General features: G+C 43.8%; 1 protein-coding gene and 1 non-coding gene across 2 annotated transcripts in view; one reads left to right on the plus strand and one right to left on the minus strand.

Moving 5' to 3' along the window:
• Nucleotides 1-22,123, plus strand: part of GPC3 (glypican 3) — a 463,539-nt gene extending 441,416 nt beyond the window's left edge. The window contains exon 8 of the mRNA XM_027534191.1: nt 21,608-22,123. Within this exon, the coding sequence (XP_027389992.1) occupies nt 21,608-21,777 (170 nt within the window). The 3' untranslated portion in view covers nt 21,778-22,123. The remainder of the gene's footprint in view (nt 1-21,607) is intronic.
• On the minus strand, nt 7,013-7,119 carry LOC113888343. The gene has a single exon (XR_003509970.1). It is a non-coding gene; the product is annotated as a U6 spliceosomal RNA (small nuclear RNA).
• Nucleotides 22,124-25,327: the final 3,204 nt, after the last annotated feature.

The raw sequence follows: 25,327 nt of genomic DNA on the forward strand, positions 1-25,327 counted from the left end.
AAAAAATAACACACTTGTAGAGCACGTTAAGGTTTAGAAATCACGTTTGCATATCTTCTCATACTTCTCATCCTTCTCACTTAAGAAGCAGCACAACTTTGGTGCCCAGTAACCAAGGATTCTCTGCTTACAGGCAGAACTAGAAAGGTGCAAGGGTCAGGCTCCACCCCAGAACCCCCACTGCACTCAGCTCCTGCCTTTCTTGTGGCACTTCCCCCATTCTAACCTGGATACAGTGATTTTTGTTCCTGTCTCTCCTTCCTGACAGGATAGAGAGGTCCTTGAGGCCAATGACTGAGTTTTCCTCATCTCCGTATCCCCCATGGCACCTGGCACAGTGTCTAGCAAACAACAGGCTCCCAGTTGATACTCATGGTCTGCGCCTCCCTAGATGGACTCCTTGAGGATGGGTGCCATCAGTGAGAACTGCAGTGCCAGGCCTGCATGGTTCTCAGGACGTCAGTAAATGTTCCTAATGCTGAGCAAGTAATTAGTTAATTACACTGGACCAACCATACATAACACAAACCCTTCCATTCAGCCTCGGCTGCCACTCGTCCACCTCAAGGGGTTATCGGTGATATCACATTTAAAATGACATCTTTTAGAACAACTCAGGTATTTGTAACAAATTTAAGGACCCAGAATTTGATACATTTTCAGTCCTATTTTCTGCCAAAAGAGCCCAAGGGTGAGAAGAGGTTTTAGGGAAAGAGAAAAAAGTCACGAGGTAAACAAGGCAGGCTGAGAGGCTGGGGGGTGAAGAACGCTGCCTGAGTCTGTATCCAGGGCCCCATACTCTCTACACTCTGCCCGCCTGCCTGGGGCATGAGAAAGGTGAAGCCAAAAAAAAGAAAAAAAAATCAAATTGAAAAGGAGGCCTCCTAAACTCAGTCTTAGGCTTAATACTAAGGGGAAAAAAAGATTTGAGGATTACTTACCTTGTTGTTAGTCAAAAGGGGGCTTCGGATTTCTCCCCTGGGTGACCTAAGCTGTAATCTGTCTCTATAGTCCTCTGTTAATACTTCTTCCATTTGTGAGGAAATTATAGTGACCGCAGCAGCTCGACTTACTTTCTGTAATCTCTTGGCAGAGAAATTAAAAAGACAACAAAAATTGCTGTCCAACTGGAATACTGCATGACATAGGGGGAATTGATTGGGACAAATCAATGGAAGAAAACAATCTCTATTTAAGGAGAATGCATCTTTAATCATGGTAATCCCTTTAGTAAATTACTTTCTCTGGTGACATGGCATACCTAATTACAGTTTGCTCATTTTGATTCCCCCTTATAGTGTTCCTTGCTGCTAAGGCGGTGGTGGATTTGCAGGCTGAGCAGTGAACTTATTAGTGGCATTAAAAACTCAGCCAATTGGGTCTCAGGACCAAGATGTCACCACATTTAGAAGTGAATCAGAGATCACAGGACAATTATATTTTCATTTCACTTCCTCAGATTTAGTTTCCATCCCCTTAATGATCTGGATTCTCTGCTCTGAGAAGTATTCTCAATATCCTTCTAAAATTGTGAAAATAAAAATGGAATACAATAGTAAAATGGGTATAACCAAAGACAGCTTATGTACTAAGATTTGTTCCACAATCCAGTTTATACAGTTAAGCATAATATTAGGGGTTTTTGTTGGGGCTGGGGGCGGGGGGGGGGGGGCTGTGCTGCACAGCATGTGGGATCGTAGTTCCCTAACTAGGGATCGAACCTATGCCCCTTGCATTGGAAGTGGGTCATTGTGACTCCCAGGTATTCTGTGGCTGTTGTGACCAGACAGATTTGTTATAACTCAGAAGTACCTCCTTTGTTTTAAATGAGTATCTGTCTGTTTTAAAAATAGTTGTTGCAATAGGGTGATGATTTTTCCCCAAAGATGCTTTAATATCATCCTATGTTATTGATGGGCTTCCCAGGTGGCACTAGTGATAAAGAATCAGCCCGCTGATGCTGGAGATGTAAAAGATATGGGTTCAATCCCTGGGTCAGGAAGGTTCCCTGGAGGAGGGCATGGCAACTCACTCGAGCGTTCTTGCCTGAAGAATCCTACGGACAGAAGAGCCTGGTGGGTTACAGTTCATACTGTTGCAAAGAGTCGGACACAACTGAAGCGACTTAACACGCATAAACATGTTATTAATATCCTCTATGAGGAACCAGAGATCAAATTGCCAACATCCAATGGATCATCGAAAAAGCAAGAGAGTTCCAGAAAAACATCTATTTCTGCTTTATTAACTATGCCAAAGCCTTTGACTGTGTGGATCACAATAAACTGTGGGAAATTCTGAAAGAGACGGGAATACCAGACCACCTGACCTGCCTCTTGAGAAACCTATATGCAGGGCAGGAAGCAACAGTTAGAACTGGACATGGAACAACAAACCGGTTCCAAATAGGAAAAGGAGTACGTCAAGGCTGTATACTGTCACCCTGATTATTTAACTTATATGCAGAGTACAAAATGAGAAATGCTGGGCTGGAAGAAACGCAAGCTGGAATCAAGATTGCTGGGAGAAATATCAATAACCTCAGATATGCCAATGACACCACCCTTATGGCAGAATGTGAAGAGGAACTAAAAAGCCTCTTGATGAAAGTGAAAGAGGAGAGTGAAAAAGTTGGCTTTAAGCTTAACATTCAGAAAACTAAGATCATGGTATCTGGTCCCATCACTTCATGGGAAATAGATGGGGAAACAGTGGAAACAGTGTCAGACTTTATTTTTTTGGGCTCCAAAATCACTGCAGATGGTGACTGCAGCCATGAAATTAAAAGACGCTTACTCCTTGAAAGGAAAGTTATGACCAACCTAGATAGCATATTCAAAAGCAGAGACATTACTTTGCCAACAAAGGTCCATCTAGTCAAGGCTATGGTTTTTCCAGTGGTCATGTATGGATGTGAGAGTTGGACTGTGAAGAAAGCTTAGTGTCGAAGAATTGATGCTTTTGAAGTGTGGTGTTGGAGAAGACTCTTGAGAGTCCCTTGGACTGCAAGGAGGTCCAACCAGTCCATCCTAAAGGAGATCAGTCCTGGGATTTCTTTGGAAGGACTGATGCTGAAGCTGAAACTCCAGTACTTTGGCCACCTCATGTGAAGAGTTGATTCATTGGAAAAGACCCTGATGCTGGGAGGGATTGGGGGCAGGAGGAAAAGGGGACGACAGAGGATGAGATGGCTGGATGGCATCACCGACTTGATGGACATGAGTTTGAGTGAACTCTGAGAGTTGGTGATGGACAGGGAGGCCTGGCGTGCTGCGATTCATAGGGTCGCTAAGAGTTGGACACGACTGAGTGACTGAACTGAACTGAACTGAATGTCATCATTTTAAGAAAAAAATAATCTCCTTACTCTCAAAATTTTCTCCAACCCAGCTTTCCCAACTTCTGTCCTACTATCTTGCAACTTATCTCCCATGCATAGCCTCCATCCCTACTTGTCAGTGTTATTCTTGGAATATTTCTGAAAGAAAGACACCATGTTTTCAAAGGTGTATGTCAGAGGATGTTCACTACAGCCTTGTTCATGCTGGGGAGAAATTAAAAACAAACTAAATGCCTATTAGTGGGAAAATGCCTAATAGCACCGTTATATCTATTCATACTATGGAATTTCTCGCAGTGATTAAAGGAATGAGGCAGTTCTCCATGTATTAGCATTCAAAGATTTCCAAGACCTAGTAGCATATGCATATAAAATACATTTACTGGTAATTACCTCTTTGGAGTTGTGGAAAGGGACATGTTGAAAAGGTGGCTGCTTTTTTTTCTTAACTCCATATATTCAGGTATTGTTTCAATCTTTAGCTTCAAGAACATATTCATGTGTTGAGTACTTCAAAAATTAACAAAATAAAAAGAGTCTGTCAACTGTGTGGAGGATGGTTTACGTGAGAAGGAGACCAGGGGAGAGGTTAGAAGAATGTCATCTAAGCAGTAGTGGAATAAGCAGTGGCGCTGGGAAGGGGAAGAAGTCACAGAATATTAAGGAAGCAGAATTCATGGGATGTGAGAATTAATTACACCTGGAGGATGGAAAAGGAAAAGGAATCTAGGGTGACTTGTGGGTTTCTGGCTTGGGCAAATGGATAGCTCAGTTCAGTCCAGTCACTCAGTCGTGTTTGACTCTTTGCGACCCCATGGACTGCAGCACGCCAGGCGTCCCTGTCCATCACCAACACCCAGAGTTTACTCAAACTCATGTCCATTGAGTTGGTGATGCCACCCAACCATCTCATCCTCTGTCGTCCCCTTCTCCTCCCACCTTCAATCTTTCCCAGCATCAGGGTCTTTTCAAATGAGTCAGTTTTTCACATCAGGTGGCCAAAGTATTGGAGTTTCAGCTTCAGCATCAGTCCTTCTGTTGTAGCCACGTGTTCCCGGAAACAAACTCACTCAGAAGGACAATGCAGATAGTGGAGTGCAGTTTATTACACCGGCGGGCCCAAGGCAGAGTCTCCTCTTAGCCAAGGACCCTGACCAGCATTTGTGAAAATCTTTTATACCCCATGTGTACGTGTCTGAACCCACCACTCCAAATTCCTTGAGACACATAAACAAAGGAAGGGTAAATACAATCCCAATAACCCCATCAATTCACGTGTTATGTGCTCAAAAGTTAAACAATTAGCCAATAATCAATAAGCCCAAGGTTACACTCCGATAGGTATGGAAAAATTTACGGCCTGACCAGAGGGGGTCTTATCCTTCTGTCGTTTCCATAGTCACTAAACACAGAATTCAGAGTCCATTGGAGAGGTGGCCGAGCATGATCAGCATGAACAGACCTAAGATGGAGTCCAGGCCCTATGAATTCCCTCTTCACTTTCAATGAATATTCAGGACTGATTTCCTTTAGATGGACTGGTTGGATCTCCTTGCAGTCCAAGGGACTCTCAAGAGTCTTCTCCAACACCACAGTTCAAAAGCATCAATTCTTCAGTGCTCAGCTTTCTTTATAATCCAACTCTTATATCCATACATGACCACTGGAAAAACCATAGCCTTGACTAGACGAACCTTTGTTGGCAAAGTAATGTCTCTGCTTTTTAATATGCTGTCTAGGTTGGTCATAACTTTTCTTCCAAGGAGCAAACGTCTTTTAATTTCATGGCCGAAATCACCATCTGCAGTGATTTGGGACCCCAAGAAAATACAGTCTGTCACTGTTTCCACTGTTTCCCCATCTATTTGCCATGAAGTGATGGGACCAGATGCCATGATCTTCGTTTTCTGAATGTTGAGCTTTAAGCCAACTTTTTCACTCTCGTCTTTCACTTTCATCAAGTCTCTTTAGTTCCTCTTCACTTTCTGCCATAAGGGTGGTGTCATCGGCATATCTGAGGTTATTGATATTTCTCCTGGCAATCTTGATTCCAGCTTGTGCTTCATCCAGTTTTCAAGTACTGGATGGCTAGTTGAAGCTAATCTGAACTGGGGCGAGGGTAGGGCAGCAGGGGCCCACTGGAAGAAGAGCAGCTAAGGGAATAGAAACACTGTGTTGTTTGTGGCTTATTGAGTCTGAGTTGCCTGAGGGACATCCAGGTCAGAACAGTTCACTTTCCAGACAATGTCTGAGCAAGAGATAGATTTGGGACTCTGGGGAAAGAGAAAACCAGGGCCGCAGATGAGAACGTTCAAGAAGGCTTATCAAGTGAGAAGTGAGGAGAGTCAAAGAAGGAGAGAACACCTGTCTTTAAGAAAAACAGCCCCCAGAGCAGTCTGAGAATGATTAGAGGAGGGACCTGAGAGGAAGTGGTATCAGATAGTGAGGAGGACAGCTAGTTTTAAGACAGAGTAGCCAACAACAGTATTGGATGGTGCAGAGAGCTCAAGATGAGAAGATGAGAAACTCAAAAGAAACCATTGAGGGATTAACTGTAAACTAGTATGAGGGACCTTATGGGTAAAGCTCCATGACTGATAGCTGCTGCTGCTAAGTCGCTTCAGTCGTGTCCGACTCTGTGTGACCCCATAGACGGCAGCCCACCAGGCTCCCCCATCCCTGGGATTCTCCAGGCAAGAACACTGGAGTGGGTTGCCATTTCCTTCTCCAATGCACGAAAGTGAAAAGTGAAAGTGAAGTCGCTCAGTCATGTCCGACTCTTAGCGACCCCATGGACTGCAGCCCACCAGGCTCCTCCATCCATGGGATTTTCCAGGCAAGAGTACTGGAGTGGGGTGCCATTGCCTTCTCCTCCATGACTGATAAAAATGGTCTAAAATTGAATTACAATGGTTGCACACCTTGCTAAATTTACTAAAAGTCATTGAACTGTATACCTGAAATTTACTTGAAGTAGGTGATGTGGTATGTACTCAATAAATTTCTTTAAAAAGTAAAAATGAGGGGTGGGGGAAGTATATATTGGAACTTAGTTTGAAGCAAGCTCTGATTCCAGGGAGAACTTTCCAGTCTAACCTCTTCTTCCTAATTGGTTAGAAAAAGTCCCATGAAATACAACAGGCAGGAAGCGTACATTGCTGATGCCACATCCTGATCCTTCCCCAATCTCTTGGAACATCAAAAACTCCTTTATGTGTGTGATTTGCTTTTCACCCAGCAATAAATACTACCACCCTATTCCCTGTCTTCCTTCAGATGATTGCAGTATAGTTGCTGTGTTCATTATTTGTATTAACTTCTAGCATATATTTCCATTTTATAGTGCCAGGCTATAAGGCCCCGGTTCTGATCTGTTTTGTTGTTGTTGATTGCATTTTAGTGTCTTTAAATGTGGCTTCATTATTGCCCCTGCAAGGCCTTTCAGTCTGAAATCTCATCATTCATTTTCTAACACCTCTCTTATGCTTATAGCCTGATGCCTCGTTCTTCTCAGTCATTTCCCTTCTTAAATTGATTTGGCCAATGACATGTATTTGTGTGTTAACAGGCACATTTGCCTTATTCTGTAGACAGGTAAAAACAATATGGAAAACTTCTGCCCCTTCTTAGTTATAAGGAACTAGGGCTGCCCTTGACCCTATGTATTTTTTAAAAAATATGGAACACTTAATGAATTTGCGTGTCGTCCTTGTACAGGGACCATGCTAATTGTCTCTGTGTCATTCCAGTTTTAGTATACGTGCTGCCAAAGCAAGCACAACCCTATTTATTTTTTATGTATTTACTTTTTTAATTGAAGTATAGTTGATTTACAACATTTTGTTAGTTTCAGGTGAATGGCAAACGCATTCATACACACACATATATGCATACATACTCTTTTTCAGATATTTTCCCATTATGGTTTATTTTTGTTGTTGTTGTTCAGCCGCTAAGTCCTGTCCCATACTCTTGCAACTATATGGACTGCAGCACACCAGACTCCTCTTGTCCTTTACTATCTCCAAGATTTTGCTCAAATTCATATCTGTTGAGTCAGTGATGCTGTGGGGTACAAGATACTCTTTTCTTCCTCTGGATCCTGAATGATACCGTTATGTGGCTGTACTGAGCGAGGTGTCTACCACCTGCAAATTACTGATAATTGTTTCCTGTTGATAGGGAAAACTTTCCATGGAAACAATTCCTAAGATGCTTGTTCTGTCTTCTCTATAAACAGCATCCTCTTATGGCCATCCCATACCATATATGCACGTTTCATAGTGTGTGAATTACTCAGTTGTGTCCAACTCTTTGCAACCCCATGGACTGTAGCCGGTTAGGCTCCTCTGTCCATGGAATTTTCCAGGCAAGAATACTAGAGTGAGTTGCCATTTTCTTTTCCAGGGATCTTCCCGACCCAGGGCCAGGGATCAAACCTGGATCATCTGCATTGCAGGCAGATTCTTTACCGTCTGAGCCACCAGGGAGGCCCATGCACACTTCATATTGCCTGACAAATACTCACGTTATTTCTGAGACTTAGCCTCTATCTTAATAAGTGGGACAGATTTTGTGCGGGGGTTTCTCCCTACCCTAGGCAGGCCAGTAGTTACTCCCTTAAATTTATGTCTTGGTTGATAACTCTTTGGCAAACTTAAAGCTCTGGTCACTAAGCTACTCATGGTCTCCAAAAGACACTGATCCCTTTCTTTGAAAGAGAGAATCCAAAGCAGTCTCTTTAGATTCCTCTCTAGACAGTGTCTGTGTCAAAGGGAGGAATGCAAAGGTCACTTGAACCCTGTCCCTTCACCCTTTATCCCTGCCATGAGACCTAGAAAGACCTGAATGAAATCCTAGAATCTCAGGTTTGGAAGGGTCATCAGAAGCTATTTACCTTCACCCCCTCATTCTATGTTTGAATCCCTTCACCAGCCTTTCTACCAAATGGCTGTCCAGATTCTCATGGACCACCTCCAGAGATGGATCTCAGTGCCTAGGGGCAGCCTACGCAATTGTCAGATTGCAGTAATTAAAGAAAGTTCTTTATCTCTTTTGAGTTCAAATCATTTTCCCCTTAGAAGGATGACAAGGCTGTGAAACAGAAGTACTAAAATGGCATGGCTGTGAAGCAAGTAGAATCTGAGATGAGAAAGAGAAGGGAAGGAGCAACAGTGGTATGCGTGGTGCAGGGGGTGGAGCAGAGGCAGATAAGTAGGTCAGTGGAGGTGGCGGTGGGGGGTGGGGCAATGAAGGAGACTGAGCTGAGAGGCAGGACTGTGCCGAGGGTAAACAGGAAGGCCATGGGTATGTTGATGGAAGATTAAGGAGATACTAGAACCTCTTCTAAAACAAATGGAACCCAGGTTAGAGGTTTAAATCAAAGTGCAGAGGAACAGAAAAGCATCTTTAACATTCGGAATCCATCAGAGGATTCCAACCTTGCCCTTTGCCTAAGGATATGGAAAAGATCACTGTAGAGACAGGAGAGAATGTTTAGTAAAGCAACAACTAGACAGAAGAGAAGGGATAATTGGACAGAGGAAATGAGTTTAAAGAGCAATGGAAAGAGAAAAAGAAGTGAATAGAGAAATGGAAAGGGGGGAATGAAAACACAGAACTTTTAGGTTAAGGAATTGTATTTATTCTCATGCCAGCACATAATTGTATTTTCCTGGCAGCCATTCCACAGACCTCTGCAAGGGGAAGGGGTGCCGGCACATGTGACTATAGGGACTGAGGTCTTACTGCTCTGTGCTTTTACAGCCAAGCAAAGGACTTCATTCATGAAGCTGTATTTTGATGTTGCAGGGACAGGCACTGAAATGTCAATCACCAGAAAACAGCTCCTCATTTGGGAATTGGTGGTGATGGAAAGGGCAGGGTATGCTCCAGCGGTGGGTAGATTCTGGGGCGAGGGCAAGGGTCAAAGGTATGGGAAGCCAATCACAACGGTTCCAAGTGAGAAAGAAATGGAACCTGCTCACCAGCAATCCTGTTTCCCACCCAGTGTGGCACCCAGAATGCTGGCATGTGTCCCTTGCTTACATAGTAAGGCATCGAGTTTCAGACAGTGAAAGGGAGTAAGAAGCAAATCGTGTAGATTCCGTCCACACTCAGTACAGTGAACTGATGCTGTGGGTAATGAGAACTGGCTATTGAAAGGGCAGTTTTGGTATCTAAAGGTCAGGGTTTGAACGCTGCCATGTGCTTCCTGGGCCACCCACACCGTTGGCCCTGCCTTTGTGTTATGTTCATCATTGCTCAGTGGGACTCCTTCCGCTAAGGAAATCTTCAGTTGATAAAGATAGACTCCTCAGGAAGGGTATCTACTAAGGAGGTAGCCCTTCACCTTCATATTCTCAGTAGACTGGGGTTACGTGTTCATTTGTGTGGCCATTGAGTCACGCATTCATTCAGTTTTTCACTGTCTCTGCTAGCTCAGTACCAGGTGGGAGCTAAAGAGAGAAGTAAGACTCATTTCTTCCTTTGATGGGGCTCCAAGTCTAGCTGAGTGACTAACTCTACTATGTATGCTGCAGATTGAAATTCGTGCTATGATAGAAGTACAATCCAATTAATAATCAGAGAGAGAAGTGATTCATCTGGACTGGGGTGATAAGGGAAAGAAAGCTTCCTGGAAGAAGTGCCATGTAAGTTGAAGCCTGAGAGAGAGGGAAAAAAAGAGATGCCATCCCAAGTTGAGGGAACAGCATGAAGAAAGACACGGGAAGCTCAAAGCACTTGCCACTCTCAGAAAATAATAAACGGGGTGGTACGACCACAGTCTATGGTACTTGGGGAAATACATGGGCAGTTGAAACTGGAAAGCAAGACAAGATGAGTTCAAGAAGCTCATGAATGCCCATGCTAAGGAACTAGGACTTTACCCACATGCAGTAGGGAGCCATCATCGGATTTTGAGAAGAGAGAAATGTGATTCAACAGGTGATTGGGGAAAAGGGTATTTGTCTTTTTTCTACTGTCACAGAATAGAACATATTCTTTCTTCCCGGACAGCAGCGGGCCATTGGAGAGCAATGGGCATCTTGTCTGCTAGGGCACTGAGGACTGTGGCGGGAGGGGAGAAAACAGGGGGAGAGAGGCTGAGGAGAAGAGGAGAAATGGTCACTGCCCAAAGACTGAGGAGGGGGGACTTCCCTGGCAGTCCAGTGGTTAAGTCTCCATGCTCCCACTGCAGGGGGGCATGGGTTCCATCCCTGGTCACCAAGCTAAGATCCCACATGCCAAGCAGCTCAGCCAAAAACCCCCACACAGACACAGGAAGTGGCACCTTTGTGAACGGTGGTGTACTGACAGTCCAGACCCAAAGACGGGAAGGGAGGAGGGAGCCAGGATGACAATGTGTTCTTCCAAGTAAATTGACAGTAAAATAAACTCAGTTCCCCAAATCCCATTAATGATGAGGGGGGCATTTCACAACTGGAGAGTTTTTGGGGAACAGCTTCAGATAAAACAACTAAGCGAGGCTTTTCATCTTTCATTTATGAGGGCACCTGCCTCCTGTTGATTTCTGGCCTGTAATGTTCCTACACCCAGGCTGAGTGTTTTCAGGGACTTGAGCCATTTTGACCTATTGGCTATTATTCTAGTAACTTTCCTTTGCTGTTGGATATTGTATGCAGTTTAGTTCTCAGGTACATTTTTTGTAAGATCCACCATGGCTGATTAAAAACGGAAGAGTACCAGATTTGGGGTTTTCCCATTCCAGTCTGTCTAAAACCCTATGTCAACTACTATCAAAGAGTTTTTTATTAAGCATCTTGGAGCGCGGGTTCCAAGGGACTATAAGGGCACTCCCTCACTCCTAACCGCCCCCTCAGCGATTTGATTTGGCTACAAAAAGTGACATTTTGTATCTTCCTTCTACATCTTCAAAGCCCAATGATGCATACCTCTGTAGCTGCATCATGTTTGAAATTTATATTATAAACAGAGCTCTGTGAATCTAAACCATTAAGTTTTTTAAAGTAATGAGGACAGAGTGTATTTATTCCTTCATTGATGGTTTTAAAAAATGCATTTTCAGCTTAGCATTTGTGTGACTCACAAAAGTAAATGTAAGTTTCCTGCGGTTGTATATAAATTTCTCTTAAAATAGCCTCAGATTAAAATTCTTGACAAAAAATGCCCTCTTCCTTCACTCCCAATTGAGGAGCCATATTTGCAATTCTAGGGTAGTGCTTAAATATCCATTTAAATTTTTTTGGACAACTTGAATTTCGAAGCATACCTTTTGGGGGTGGGTGTTTTGGTATCAGGTATATTCACACACTCACTCCTCTCTAAAGTAAAATGCCAGAGGAACGCTGCATTCACACTCCCCTTAGGAACTAGGATGTACCCGTAAATGCCATTATCTTTTGGCTTCTATAGTTTTTTAATCATGGTGAAATATATATCACAAAACACTTGTCTTTTTAACCATTAAGTATACAATTCACAGGCATTATTTACACTTGTAATGTGTGCGACCATTACCACTATTGCCAAAATTTGCCTATTCTGCCTAGTTATATTTCTAGAAATGGAATCATGTATTATGTGGTATTTAGTGGCTGGCTTCTTTCAGTTAGTGTAGGTTTTAAGGTTCATATAATCTTGGAGCAGGCAGCAGTACTTCATCCCTTTCTATGGCTGAATAATATTCCATCGTATGGGTAGACCATGTTTTCTTTATCCATTAATCGACGGGTAGACATTTGGGTTTCTTCCACCTCCTGGATGCTGTGAATAATCTGCTGTAAACATTGGTACAGGTATTAATGCGTCAGGGATAACAAGAATATAGCATTTCCAAGACCATCTGGAGTTGGAACTCTGGAGACACCTCCTAATGAAGCTTGCTTGTGCAGGCGTTTGCTGATAGCTCTGCCACAAGACACACAATACACAGCTCTGACGACAGTGCTTCATCTCACTTGCTCCCCAAAGGCTAATCACCATTGAGTGAATCCACATCGGCTCCCTCTCTCTTCTCAATTCGGTACGATCTGGTTTTGGCCCAACCCGATCGAAAGTTCTCTCAAAAATCTTCCATTACCTTCTTGTTGACACTTTGAGTAGCTTCTTCTCAGTCCTTACTTTCCTTGACCTTTCTATAATACTGTGCTTCCCCTCCTCTCTTTAAAGTGTTCTCTTCACTTGCCTTCTTGAAGCCTGTTTTCTTCATCTTCTCCCCTGGCCCTGGCTGAATCATGTCTCTGTCACCAGCTTCTCATATTCCAATGAGTCTCAGGCCATTACTTCCCATGGGAAGGAAAGGCTTTGAGGAACTGTGATTCCTGTGGAGCCCTTAGGCAGCCTCAGATGAGAAGGGTCTGAATCTCTGACAGTAATAGTTATGACACTCCCGTGGAAGGTGGTGATCATTCTCAGGCTGGTGAAGGAAAGCCAGCACCCACACCACCCATCCACACTGTCAGTTTCCAGGATGAAGTTGTTCTGTTTTGGGGAATATGACTTGACCCATGATGTACCTAAACAAGTATAGCATTGGCCCACATCATAATAAGATTCTACAGCAAAATGACAGTTTCCAAACGTATTACATGATGTTCTTCTTTGTTCCTTTCTCAGTGGCTGGACACAAAAGTGAGGCATAGTTAGTGGCCAAATCCCCTGGACGCCATCTTGTGTTAGACACTAAGCTTTCTGAGCCCCATTTAAGGGCAATTACTGTGGCATCCCTCTCCTGACTAGGAAGTTATCGCAAAATGACTTTAAGTCATTAATCAGGAATATGTGGTCAGAATAGCCCAGCTTTGATAGTATACACAGCCTGGGTGACCCAAGTATCCCATGGTGCTCTTAAAACCATTATACAGCAGTGAAGAGTGGGAGTGAACACCTGATTCTGAGGATCTGGGACATAACCTGGAGGTCCTAGTAAACGGGAAATACTTTATGAAATCTTAACTGAGTTTGCAAATAACACCCTTTTGCTCCATCATACAGCCTTGTGTGTCCCAGTATAAAATAGTGTGCTTTTCCCTCTAAATCCCTGGGAAGAAGCATGCCATGGCCTCATGTCCCCACAGCCCACTGCAGCATACACCCAGCCCAGACTGAGAAACAGAGCCTAGAGGAAGAGAGGCCATGCCTCTACTAGTGGTAAAGTCCACTGTATTCTTTCAGCATCCTAGCAGTGTACCTAAGGGTATTTGTAGGCTGGAATTAGCTGTAGGAAATGAAGTGGGCATCTCATTGCCCGGCCCTCTGCCAGGAGCGGTGACTGGATTGTTCCCAGAATTTGCAGTCACGTAGTTGGGGAAATTGGCAGCTCACTTATTTGTCACGAAGGCACGTTGTGAAATGGACCCTAAAAGGAGTCCCATTAGACCAATTAAAACCAGAGGCCTCAAGTGTGCCATTTCCCTCGTCTGATCTATGAAGAAGAAAATCTCCGACTCACTCCCGGAGACCTGAGGTTCATTAACAAAGTCATTTTCCTCTGCTTTCAAGTCTTAAGTAGTCATTTCACACCTGAAAGTTCACAAAGGTGGTGGTGGGGGGGGAGGCGTTGATGTGGCAGGAAGGAAGGTTGTATTGAGGGGAGGACAAGGAAAACCAAGATCAATTAGGGATTCAGAAGCCAACGGCCCAAAGGCTTCTGTGGGAAGGGGCAGCAGAGTGTGCAGTAGTACAATTTCTAGTGATTTTCCCCATTTCAGCCTCGGGGGCCTACTAAGCAGTGCATGCTGGTTTCACATACTCATGTCCCAGGGCCCAACCATACACAGCAGATACAAAACACGGGGAGAACAGTGTTGCTCTGTTGCCATATTAGGGCCTGGATTGAAGCCTTCTGCTGGTGAAGGCTTGGCAAGGAAGACACCCCCTGTTCAGCTCAGCAGCAGCATTTGCTCCCCTGGCATTGCAATGACAGCTCCTCTCTTGGGCTGCCCCTGTGAAGTCCGCCAGCTGGGGTGGGTGAGGCCCCTCTAGCAGTGCCTTGCCCTGCTTGATGCCCATGCCACCAGAGGGTAAGCGTTTGAATCTTCTTATATGTTCAAGACCCCAGTGGCTCTGTAAGGGCCCAAAGGCTTGTCTCACTGGCTGACGGATTTTCCTTGGTTGCCTGTGCATGCCTGCTTGATGTACCTCAGCAACTTCTCCCCCAGGGCTTGGTGTTTACGGCCTTTAGGAGCCGTCAGGGTTTAAAGAAAATAAAAACAGTCCAGCATGGATTTATTTTTTGCCAGGGTCTCTTATCCGCCATTAAACCAGCTTAAGAAGAAAGAGGATTCAGAATTTGGTCGCTGGTGAACATGACTAGGAAGGCTCACACCCCAGGAAAAGCAACTGACTGCAGCTTACAGGTGCTCTGGTGGGGCAGCCATCTTGGCTGCTGTGGGTAGAGGAATGATGGCGGCCTGAGCAGACTGTGCTCCTCATTGGGCCCCAAGAGCCTTGGAATCAGAGAGAAATAAAACTAGAAGGAAATTTAGAGTTCATCCAGTCCAGTACCTTGATTTAGCAAAATGGGGTGACTGAGGCCCAGGAGAGGTGACTTGCCAAAGGTGAAATAGTAACTCAGTGACTGAGCCAGGCCTGGAACCCAGGGCTCCAGACTCCCAGGATGGAGGCATCTTCCTTAACTCCCCTAGGAGATTCTGAATAACTAAGAATGGGGTTGTTGGTAGTATTGTTGAGTTGTTTCTGACTCTTTGTGACCCCATGGACTGCAGTATGCCAGGCTTCCCTGTCCATCACCAACTCCCAGAGCTTGCTCAAAGTCATGTCCATTGAGTCGGTGATGCCATCCAACCATCTCATCTTCTGTTGTCCCCTTCTCCTCCTTTCAATCTTTCCCAGCATCAGGGTCTTTTCCAATGAGTCAGCTCTTCACATCAGATGGCCAAAGTATTGGAGCTTCAGCTTTAGCATCAGTCCTTCCAATAAATATTCAGGGCTGTACCCCAGAGTAAGTGCTTCTTCCAATGCAGAAAACTTTTTCCACACAAAGCTCAGGCCTAAATGACTGATGATAATTTAAAGGGATTATCTAATCTGCAACACAAAGGACATAAGAGCAAAATGAGAGTCAGGGCTGAGTCTGTAATTAGTACAGACTGTTGGGTCTAACCCTCTGGGTGTAGTTAAACTGATGACAAATAGAAACTGATTTTTGAATTTAGCATGAAAATCTCCTTGCTGGCCCAAAAGGTTCTCGCTGACATTCAACTGCAAGACAAAAACAATTTATGTACATTTTACACTATGTACCTAACCAAACATCACTGATCAACATAAAAATATGAGTGATTTAAGAGTATGGTTTGTGGTGATCCCCATAATGCATCTGGCATGTAGCAAAATGAGATGGTCTTGGTTTGGTGTAGATTTAGCTTCTTCGTAGGTTTTTGAATTTTTTTTTTTTTTTTCATATTTGCTACTGGCAGATCCCCAGATACTGTTCCCACAGGCTTCTTGTTTTTCCCAAGACAAGATGTCTGACAAGTCTCTCCCACCCACTTAGGGCTGTCCTCCAAACTGTTAACAATGATCTTTCTGAAAAACACAAAACAGATTGTGCAGATTCCTTCCTTAGAAACCTGCAGTGGCTCCCTATTGCCCACAGAATAAAGTTTTATCTTTCTAATCTGTCAAGATCTGGCCTTTATTTTCTTGTCCTTCCTGCCTTACCTTTTATCATCCAGCAAGCAACACGTGCACAAACACACCCCCCACAACAACGAGTGCTCAACATTACTTCCCTCCATAGAGGCCGCTGGCGTGCACTGAGCGTGCCCTCTCGGCAGTCTCGGGTGTTGATGATTCGACTCCAGCGGAACCCTCTGCCTGAAATGGGTAACCGTCTCACTCAGCCCTGCCACAGTCCACCCATGCTTCATGGCACAGTTATAACCCAATTGTCCAAAGGAGCCTTCCAGCAAGCTTTTTATTTGAAATTTCTCTCCCTTCTTTGTTTTTAAAATTTATATTTTGGCCATGCTGGGTCTTCATTGCAGCACACAGGCTTTCTAGAAACCGTGGCATATTGGATCTTAGTTTCTTGACCCGAGGTCAAACCTGCACGCCCGGCATTGGAAGGCAGATTTTTTTTTCGGCGGGGGGTGGGGGGGGCAGTATAATTGCTTTACAATGTTGTGTTAGTTTCTGCTGTACAACAATGTGAATTACACATCCACTTCCTTTTGAACATCTTACCCCCTAGATCATCACAGAGCACCAGGTTTCCCACTAGCTATCTATTTTATACATGGCAGTCAGTGTTACTCTCTCAATATGTCCCACCCTCCCCTTCTCCACCCCAAGTCTACATGTCTGTTCTCTCTGTCTGCATCTCCATTCCTGCCCTGCAAATAGGTTCATTGGTACCATTTTTCTAGATTTCACATATTGCATTAATATATGATATTTTTCTCTTTCTGACTTACTTCATTCTGTATGACAGACTCTAGGACCATCCACATCAGTACAAATGGCCCAGTTTCATTCCTTTTTATGGCTGAGTAATACTTCATTGTATATATGTACCATATCTTCTTTATCCACTCATCTGTCAATGGACATCTAGGTTGGGAAGGCTGATTCTTAACCACTAGACAAGGGAAGTCCCTTCTCTCCTTTCTAACCCCCTGGTGTTTCATTTTTGCCTTTATCTGAACCCTTTCCACTTTCTGTCAAGTGTCTTGTTGGTTTGTCTATTTGTCTGTAATCCCACCATAGTGTGGATTCCTCAAGGCAAACATTAGGTAAGTCTTTCTCCAATCTTCTAGCTCAATGCTTGGGACATAGTAGGCTGTCATTAAGTTTGTTGAATTAAATTGGATTGTATTTCCCCTGTCCAGGAATGTCCATGCCTATCTTAACCAAATCTCTATTTCCTCTGTGTCCCATAGTGCTTCCTTGTCATGCTAAGCTGTCCTCTTCATCTCTGTTCTTCATGATGGTGGCCCAGGCTCAGAATGAGTCTTTGCTGGGACCCCCATCAGTATCAGCCACGGGAGCCTGGCTATAGGACTGAGTGATAAAGCTTTGCTGCTGCTGGGTGGGAAGTCTCAGGAAACCCATAGCCACAGCGTAGGAAGCACAGGAAGGTATTATTCTGAATATTCCTAGGATCACTTGGAGGTAAGAGACTTGGCCCAGCTTTGTGCCAGGTGTGTGTCTGATGGCCTTGGCCATCATTGCTGATTGCTTCAGGAAAATAGAGCTGATGTAAAAACCACTTGGGGTCCCAAAACCTAAAACTCTTCAGTAGTTCACAAAGCTTCAGAAGGCTACTTAATCAACTATGATCAGTTGTATGCGGAAACGTTGATTTCTCTCATGTGATTTTTCCTATTGATGTATAGTTGATTTACAATGTTCTGTTTCTGCTGTAGCAAAGTGATTCAGTTATACACATAGATAATTTTTAAATATTTTCCATTATGGTTCATCACCAGATACTGACTACAGTGCCCTGTGCTGTATAGTAGGACCTTGTTGTTTATCCATTTTATATTTAGTAGTTTGTATCTGCTAATCCCAAACTCCCATCCTTCCCCTGCCCGTCCTCCTCCTCGACAACCACAAGTCTGTTCCCTGCGTCTGTGAGTCTGTTTCATAGATAAGTTCATTTGTGTCATATTTTAGACTCCACAAGTAAGTGACGTCATAAGGTATGTGTATTTCTTTCTGACTTCACTTAGTATGATAATCTCGAGATCCATCCATATTGCTACCAATGGCATTACTTCGTTCTTTTTTATGGTTGAGCGATATTCCATATATGTGTGTGTGTATATATACACACAGCAGATCTTTATTCATTCATCTGTGGATGAACATTTAAGTTCCTTCCATATCTTGGCAATTGTAAATCATGATGCTGTGAACACTGAGGTACATGTATCTTTTTGAATTATAGTTTTGTTCAGATATACACGCAGGAGTGGGATTGACGGATCATATGTCAATCTATTGACATATGATCTAAAAAACTCTATTTTTAGTTTCCTGGGATACCCTCCATGATGTTTTCCGTAATGGCTGCACCAGCTTACATTGCCCCCAACAGTGTAGGAGGCCCTGTTCTCCACACCCTCTCCAGCATTTGTTATTTGTAGGGTTTCTAATGATAGCCGTTTTGACTGGTGTGAGGTGATATCTCATTGTGGTTTTGATTTGCATTTTCCTAATAATTAGTGATGTTGAGCATCTTTTTATTGCCTGTTGGCCACCTGTATGTCTTCTCTGGAGAAATGTCGATTTAGATCTTAGGCCCATAAGACCTAAGTTGGGTTGTTGGGGGTTTTGTTATTGTTGCATTGTATGAACTGTTTGTTTTGGAAATTAAGCCGTTGTTGGTCACATCATTTACAAATATTTTCTTCCAGTCTGTAAGTTGTCTTTTTGCTTCATTTATTTCATCTGGTTTTTAGTTCTCATTGGCAGGATATTTTCACTAACTGAGGTTTTGGTTTGTTTGTTTGTTTTTCAAGAAGGAACCCATTACTACTTAATCACTGCAGTATATTTGGTGTATAAAATTTGCAATTCGTGTATGGTATAGCTCCATGTGAGGTTCAGAGTTAGCCGTGTGTTCAAAGAACACTTCTGCCACTTACCAGCTGTGTAAATATGGGCAAAAAAGTAACCTGAGCTTGAGCTTCCTCATCAGTAAAATGGGAATTATAATACCTATTTTATAACATTGCTGAGAGGGTTCAGTTACATGAGATCATGTATATAAAGGGTACTTAGCACAGTGCCTGGCACACAATGAGGACTCGATAATTGGTAGTCATTTTTATAATTTCAAAACATAGATCCTAGATATAGACATAACAAAAGATGTATTGGGTGGTACAAAGATGAGAAACTGCTGGATTTAACATAATTCCTGGGTGTACCATAACTGCTATAGTAGACAAAAGTGTGTAGTGTTCATGGATTATTTGAAGAGCAAGATAAATAGTAGGGGAACCGAGTGTTCACAGTAGTAGATGTTGTTTGTTTAATCCTGATGTTGGGCAAGGGGAATATCCGGAAAAGGAATTTTAAAGCACTGCTGAGAAGGCTCTCATTCAGGTCAGTCCTAAAAATACTCCTCTTCATTTAAGTTGAGAAGTTGCCGTAAAACTCAAGGCTGGGCTTTCAGCAGACCCAGCCACATGTGTTCTCAAGGCTGGTGAAATCTGATCAGGCCCTAAGCCTGCACTGTCCTTGCCGACTGACAGCTGACCTCCGCCTGCTCTGTGTGCCCTGCACCATTCACCTTGCAGAGACAGAGGTCTGATTTCCAAGCAAAGCATTGCTCTTTGTTCTTTTTCTCTTTGATTTTCTTTGTATCTAGTTATTTTGGGGGGAGAAGGAATGGAGATTAGTCTGCTGATTTGCTTTTCCCTCAGTAAGAGGGTTCACGGGAAATTTTGATTTGAATTATTAACAATGAAGAAGAAACACTTTCTCAGCTTCAGAAGAGCACAATGTGGTCAGATTCCTATATATTGGAAGTTAGGACATCATTTCTTTGTACAGCAATGAAAAATAATTATAGTTCATAACAAAATAGAAAAATTATTTGTATTGAATATGATAAGCAAAGGACTCAATGAAATATGCATTCAGATTAATAGGAAAAAATCAATACCAATTAGATAAGAAGGCAAAGAATATGAACTGTCCTTCATTGAGAAATACAATTAGTGAATGACAAAAAAACCCTTCATCTATACTAATAATTGCACATGTGTGCTCAGTCGTGTCCAACTCTTTGTGATCCTATGACTGCACCCCACCAGGCTCCTCTGTCCATGGGATTCTCCAGGCAAGAATACGGGAGTGTTCCTCCTCCTCCAGGGGATCATCCCAGTCCAGGGGATGAACCTGCATCTGCGTCTGCTGCATCGGCAGGCAGATTCTTTACCACTGTGCCACCTGGGAAGCTCATACTAGTAATCAGATACATGCAAATTAGAGAAACTGTAAGGTAGCACCTTATACAGACTGCAGTATCTTTCTTTATTGAGACATAGTAAATTTGGTTCCCTCATCATTGCTAGTGGCATTATAAACTGCAATAGCCCTTTGGAAAGTAGCACTGCGGACTGTGTAATCAGACCCTTTGGCTTTGATCACCTTGACTTTGCTGTCTGCTCTCAGCAATGCCAGCCTGTTAACAGCAGCCCTGGTCTTAGGCCCTGCTCTGCACACATCCTGGACCAGCTGAGTCCCCACACCTTCTTCCTGTGACTTATTGCATGTTTCATCCGCTGTAAGAGGAGCTCTTCCTTCCTCTTCCTTCCTTCCTTCTGCAGAATCCCAGTCATTTCCTCTCTGCCTGTTGCTAAGCATCTCCATGTCCCCAAGAGATCTTTCTGGCTCCATTGGCCACAGGACAGTTGGCTGCTGAAGTTGCTCACATCACATCACCTTCACAAGATATTGAAATAGAAACACTGGTGACCAAGTCTAGAAAAGCCAAAAGAAAAGATTTGCACTCTAAATCTGGAAAAGCAAATCTAAAAGAAACTGAGCCTTGGGCCAACCATCTTTAATTTCCTGATACACCACTATCAACTTAGATTTGCCTTCTGGGGGACTTTTGAGTTAGGCCAACCCCAGTACCCCAGTTTCTTTACTGAATCATAAAGATATCTCATAAATGGTAGGCAAAGAAGGACTGTTACCCATAGGCCTCTTAGTCTTAATTTACTTGATATCAACTTAAATCCTAAGCATATCATGTGTGTGTGTGTGTTGCCAGGCAGCAGTAAAAAGACCATATAGATAAAAGAAGAAATATTTCAGAAAAATAAAACAACTTTCAGTAGCAAACTACCCTACTGTCAACTCTAAGGCAAGGCTCCCAGGGGTGCAGGACACAGAACAGGTACACTGGGGGTTCACATCCCCTCCCCCACCCACACACATACACGAGAACACACCTGGAGTTACCCACACGGCACAGCCTTGCCAACCAGGAGACGTGACAAGTGCCAGTGTGCACCCCGGGGTGTGGGTGGAGCCAAGGGCAGGAGGGGCGTGGCCAGCTCATGTGCGCCTTGCTGGTGTGCTCTCTGGCAGGAATACCACTAGCCCTCTTCTTCGGGCGGGCCCCCAGCTCCTCACCCGTGTTTTCTTCCCATCTCCCAGTGGCCTTCCTTTCAAGGAAAGAAAGAACTCAAAGCCGGGCTACCCCAGCAGTCCAGACAAGTGCCTGGCCATGAAGAGTGCGTACCTGAAGCCGTTGGTGAGCCTGCATTTAAAGTCTTTCTTCTCTTTCCGCAGAACTGGCTTATGATCTGGACGTGGACGATGCTCCTGGAAGCAAGCAACATGTGAATCAGAAGGACAATGAGATAGTTGCCTCTCACAACCTTGGGAATGGCCATCCTCCCCTGAAGCTTCTCACCAGCTTGGCAATCTCTGTGCTGTGCTTTTTCCTCCTGGTGCACTGACTGCCAAGCTCACAGGATATGTGCTGCCCTTCAGCACCCTGTGGTCTCCCTCTATAAAGGGAACCACCTTTTTCTTTTTCCCTCTTTTTTTTATCTTCTATACCTCCTTCAGCCATTAAGTAGAAAACTAACCCTGCGTTACGTTTTCGAAAATCACGTGGCATCTCCATGAGGAGGGCAAATTTTAGTGGTAGTATAGATTGTCTTTTGCAATACAAAAAATCAAATTGTGCCAAATTATTTTCCTATGTTTGGCTGCTAGAACATGGTTGCCATGTCTTTCTCTCTGTCTTTCCCTTTGCATGGATTTCTTTGAAAAAAAAAATAATAAACACTCAAATAAAAATGCATTGAGTCTTTTTTGTAAGCCCTTGTACATGGTGACCATGCTGTGCTTTCCTCCTCCTCACCTAGCTTTCTATTCTGTATAAGAAAATCCCCCTCCCTCCCTATCTTTTGGGTGAGTATCAGTCTTGGCCCCAAGCTCCAGCCAAAGCCAATCCCTCCCAACACACACCCCATCCATAATCTCTATTTAGGTTAGAAGGAATTCCCTGATGGTCCAGGGGGTAACACTCCATGTTCTCAATGCAGGGGGCCTGGGTTCAATCCCTGATCAAGGAACTCAATAGATCCCACATGCTGCTACTGAAGCTCCCGCATGCTGCAACTAAGACCCAGCACAGCCAAATAAATAATTTTTAAAAATAAATGGGTTAGAGTGTCTTACCTGTGAAACTAAAGACACTTCAAAATAGTCCCCCCCATCTCTCTTTACAAATTTCACTTTGCTGAAAATGTTTTGCCCAACGAGAAATCCTCTGTATGGATCATGTACACAATAGTCTTCCTTTCTCCCTACCCAGAGAGGGGTCCCCAAGGGTACAAAGGAGTACTTCCCCCAGGTTCCTTGCTGCCTGTCACTCTTCTCCAGGGGTTGCCACATGGCAAGGCCGGCAGTTGCTCTGGGTCAGGTCATAGGGGTGGTTGTTGGGAGACCCAGGATTATAGGAAGCAACGCAGCTCTTGGCCTCAGACGGGGTCCTTCAACAGTTGTTTTTTCCACAACTAGGCCTTGCATACCTGTTGGCTGTCAGGCACTCTCCCAGCTGCAAAATGATAGAAAACCAGATTGGATCCCGCTCTCATGGAGCTGAAGGTTTGGCACCAATACTAATTCCAACACCAACTTTCTGTCCATTGTAGGCCCAGTATTATCACTGAAGACTCTGTTTCACACATACGCCATCCCAATAATGATGCCGATGCTGCTCTTTGAATGTTCTGCTGCCAAAGAACCTCAGGAATGACTGACTTGACATTGTTTCCAAGGCCTGGCTTATTGCCCATTTGCCAGATCAGGTCACCAGAAACATTGTTGACTCTTTCTAAGTGGGACCTCAACTCCCACCTGAGGGCAAGGAGAAGCCAAGCTGAAGGATGAGGAGAGAGGGGGCTGGGCACACAGCCGGAGTGTGAGCCAAGGTCCGGGAGGGGCTGAGACGTCCCCTTTGATTCTGGGAGGCGGTCCCAACCAGGAGCTCTCATATCTGCAGGGTGACAGGAGGAAGGGCGGGGGGTCATTTCTCACAACTTATGGGTCACCAACACACTTTCATCAGGGTCTCCTGAGGAGCACAAGTTCCTGGTAGTCATCCTTTGCAGAAATTTTGCAAATACAAATTGGAAACTTCTGGTTTAGCATTTCCTTCACTTGGTTTTGGTCAAGGCTACAATCAGTGGTCTTTGTTAGCATCTTTCAATGATTTGTAGTGGTTGGTAAAACTTGAACAGGCATTATCTTTTAAACATCATTATTTCTGTATTTGAGTAAGATTTATGAGAATCATTATTCTTTGATTCATGAAACCTAAATACCGCAAAAGTTTGTTCCTTGGACTCGAGTATGCCAGGCTACACTACCAGCAGACCAGAAGGCTGGGAAGCCCAGTTAGCACCTAATGGCGGTCCCTGTCACTTGACAGCAAGCTTTTATTTAATGTGGCAAAAAGGTGACCCTGAGATTGGGTTTTATGGCTACAAACAGAAGGGCACCATCTTAAAGTCCTTTTCCTCCTCTCTAGGAGATGAAAGGGACTGTTTTTGAACATCTTTCACATTCATTTCCCTTTAGTCCTCAGCTTCCCTCTTGTAAAATGGACAATCCAGTTCAGATGTCCAGCTTCTCTGTTGCTCCGATTTTGTGGCATCGTTGGTCCCAAAAGGAAGTAAGAGCCACTCCCTCTGCCCAGTGCTGGGCTTACGCATGTGCTGTTGCCACGTGCCTCTCAAGACGTTGCCAGCTTCAGGTCATATTTGATACACTTTAGTTCCCAGAACATGACCCAAGCCAGGCAGCGTTTCTGTGATCTTGGTACACCGCCACTACAGTCCATGCCCACTGAGTGATGAGCAGCCAGCAGAAGGCTCTATATAAAGTCCAAGGCCTTCTGGCTTCAGCTAAATGGTCAGAATTAAAATAACTACTCACACTTACAAAACATGGAAAATCCACCACCTCCTATTGACACTTTACTTTTACTCAATGGCCCGTCTCAGCATTTTATCCATGCCTTTTCCTGTTTCTCTGTATTTATTCTCCTAGTTCAGAATCTAGTTTCACAGCTCGTTGCTGGTAGCTTTATACCTTTGAAGTATTTATCTTACCCTTTGCTTTAAACATCCTACATGAATTCCGTTAAGATGACAATTCTGTCCTTAGACTAAGCCTGTGTACATGTGTGCTAAGTCGCTTCAGTCATGTCCGACTCTTTGTGATCCTATGGAGTGTAACCTGCTGGGCTCCTCTGTCCATGGGATTCTTTAGGCAATAATACTAGAGAGGGTTGCCATGCCCTCCTCCAGGGAATCTTCCTGACCCAGGTATCGAACCCATATCTCTCATGTTTCCTGCATTGGCAGGTGGGTTCTTTACCACTAGCACCACCTGGGAGTCCTTAGACTAGGCTCAGTAGTTGGAAAGTTGCACCATCTTGGGAGTTTTCAGGCCTCTTTCTGGTTGGATCCATGTGTGAACTTCCACCAGCTCAACTCTGGTATTTTGAACAAGGTTAAATCATGTAACAACATACTGAATCCCTAGGTTGAAAAGGGCCCATTAGTTCATCCCACAACCCGTGTTTGATTAGCACCTAAGGCAGAGCTCTCACTAGGTTGCAAAGCAGACTATTTGGTTGCTGGACACCTCTGATTTTTAGAAAGTTCATTTTTTCAAAAGAAATTTACACAGGTAATCAAAATCTAATTGTACATCATCATGTAAAGCTTAAAAGATGACATTTGTCTCGTGATTCCATACCCCATAGTTAGTATTAAATATTTGATTGAAATCTTTCCACTTATTTTTTTTGCTTTGTATGTATATATTCACACACATGAGATTATAATGAATGTGTAAGTCTATAGAATCAGTCTTTGATAGGTTGAGCCTAAATCTGCCTTTCTGTAATTTCTACCCATCGTTCTTGGCCCTTCCATAATGATTAACATGAGAGTAAGACAATACCACTTTTCACATAGCTGTCTTTAA

Source organism: Bos indicus x Bos taurus, chromosome X (genome assembly GCF_003369695.1).
Source record: "Bos indicus x Bos taurus breed Angus x Brahman F1 hybrid chromosome X, Bos_hybrid_MaternalHap_v2.0, whole genome shotgun sequence".
Lineage (NCBI taxonomy): Eukaryota > Metazoa > Chordata > Mammalia > Artiodactyla > Bovidae > Bos > Bos indicus x Bos taurus.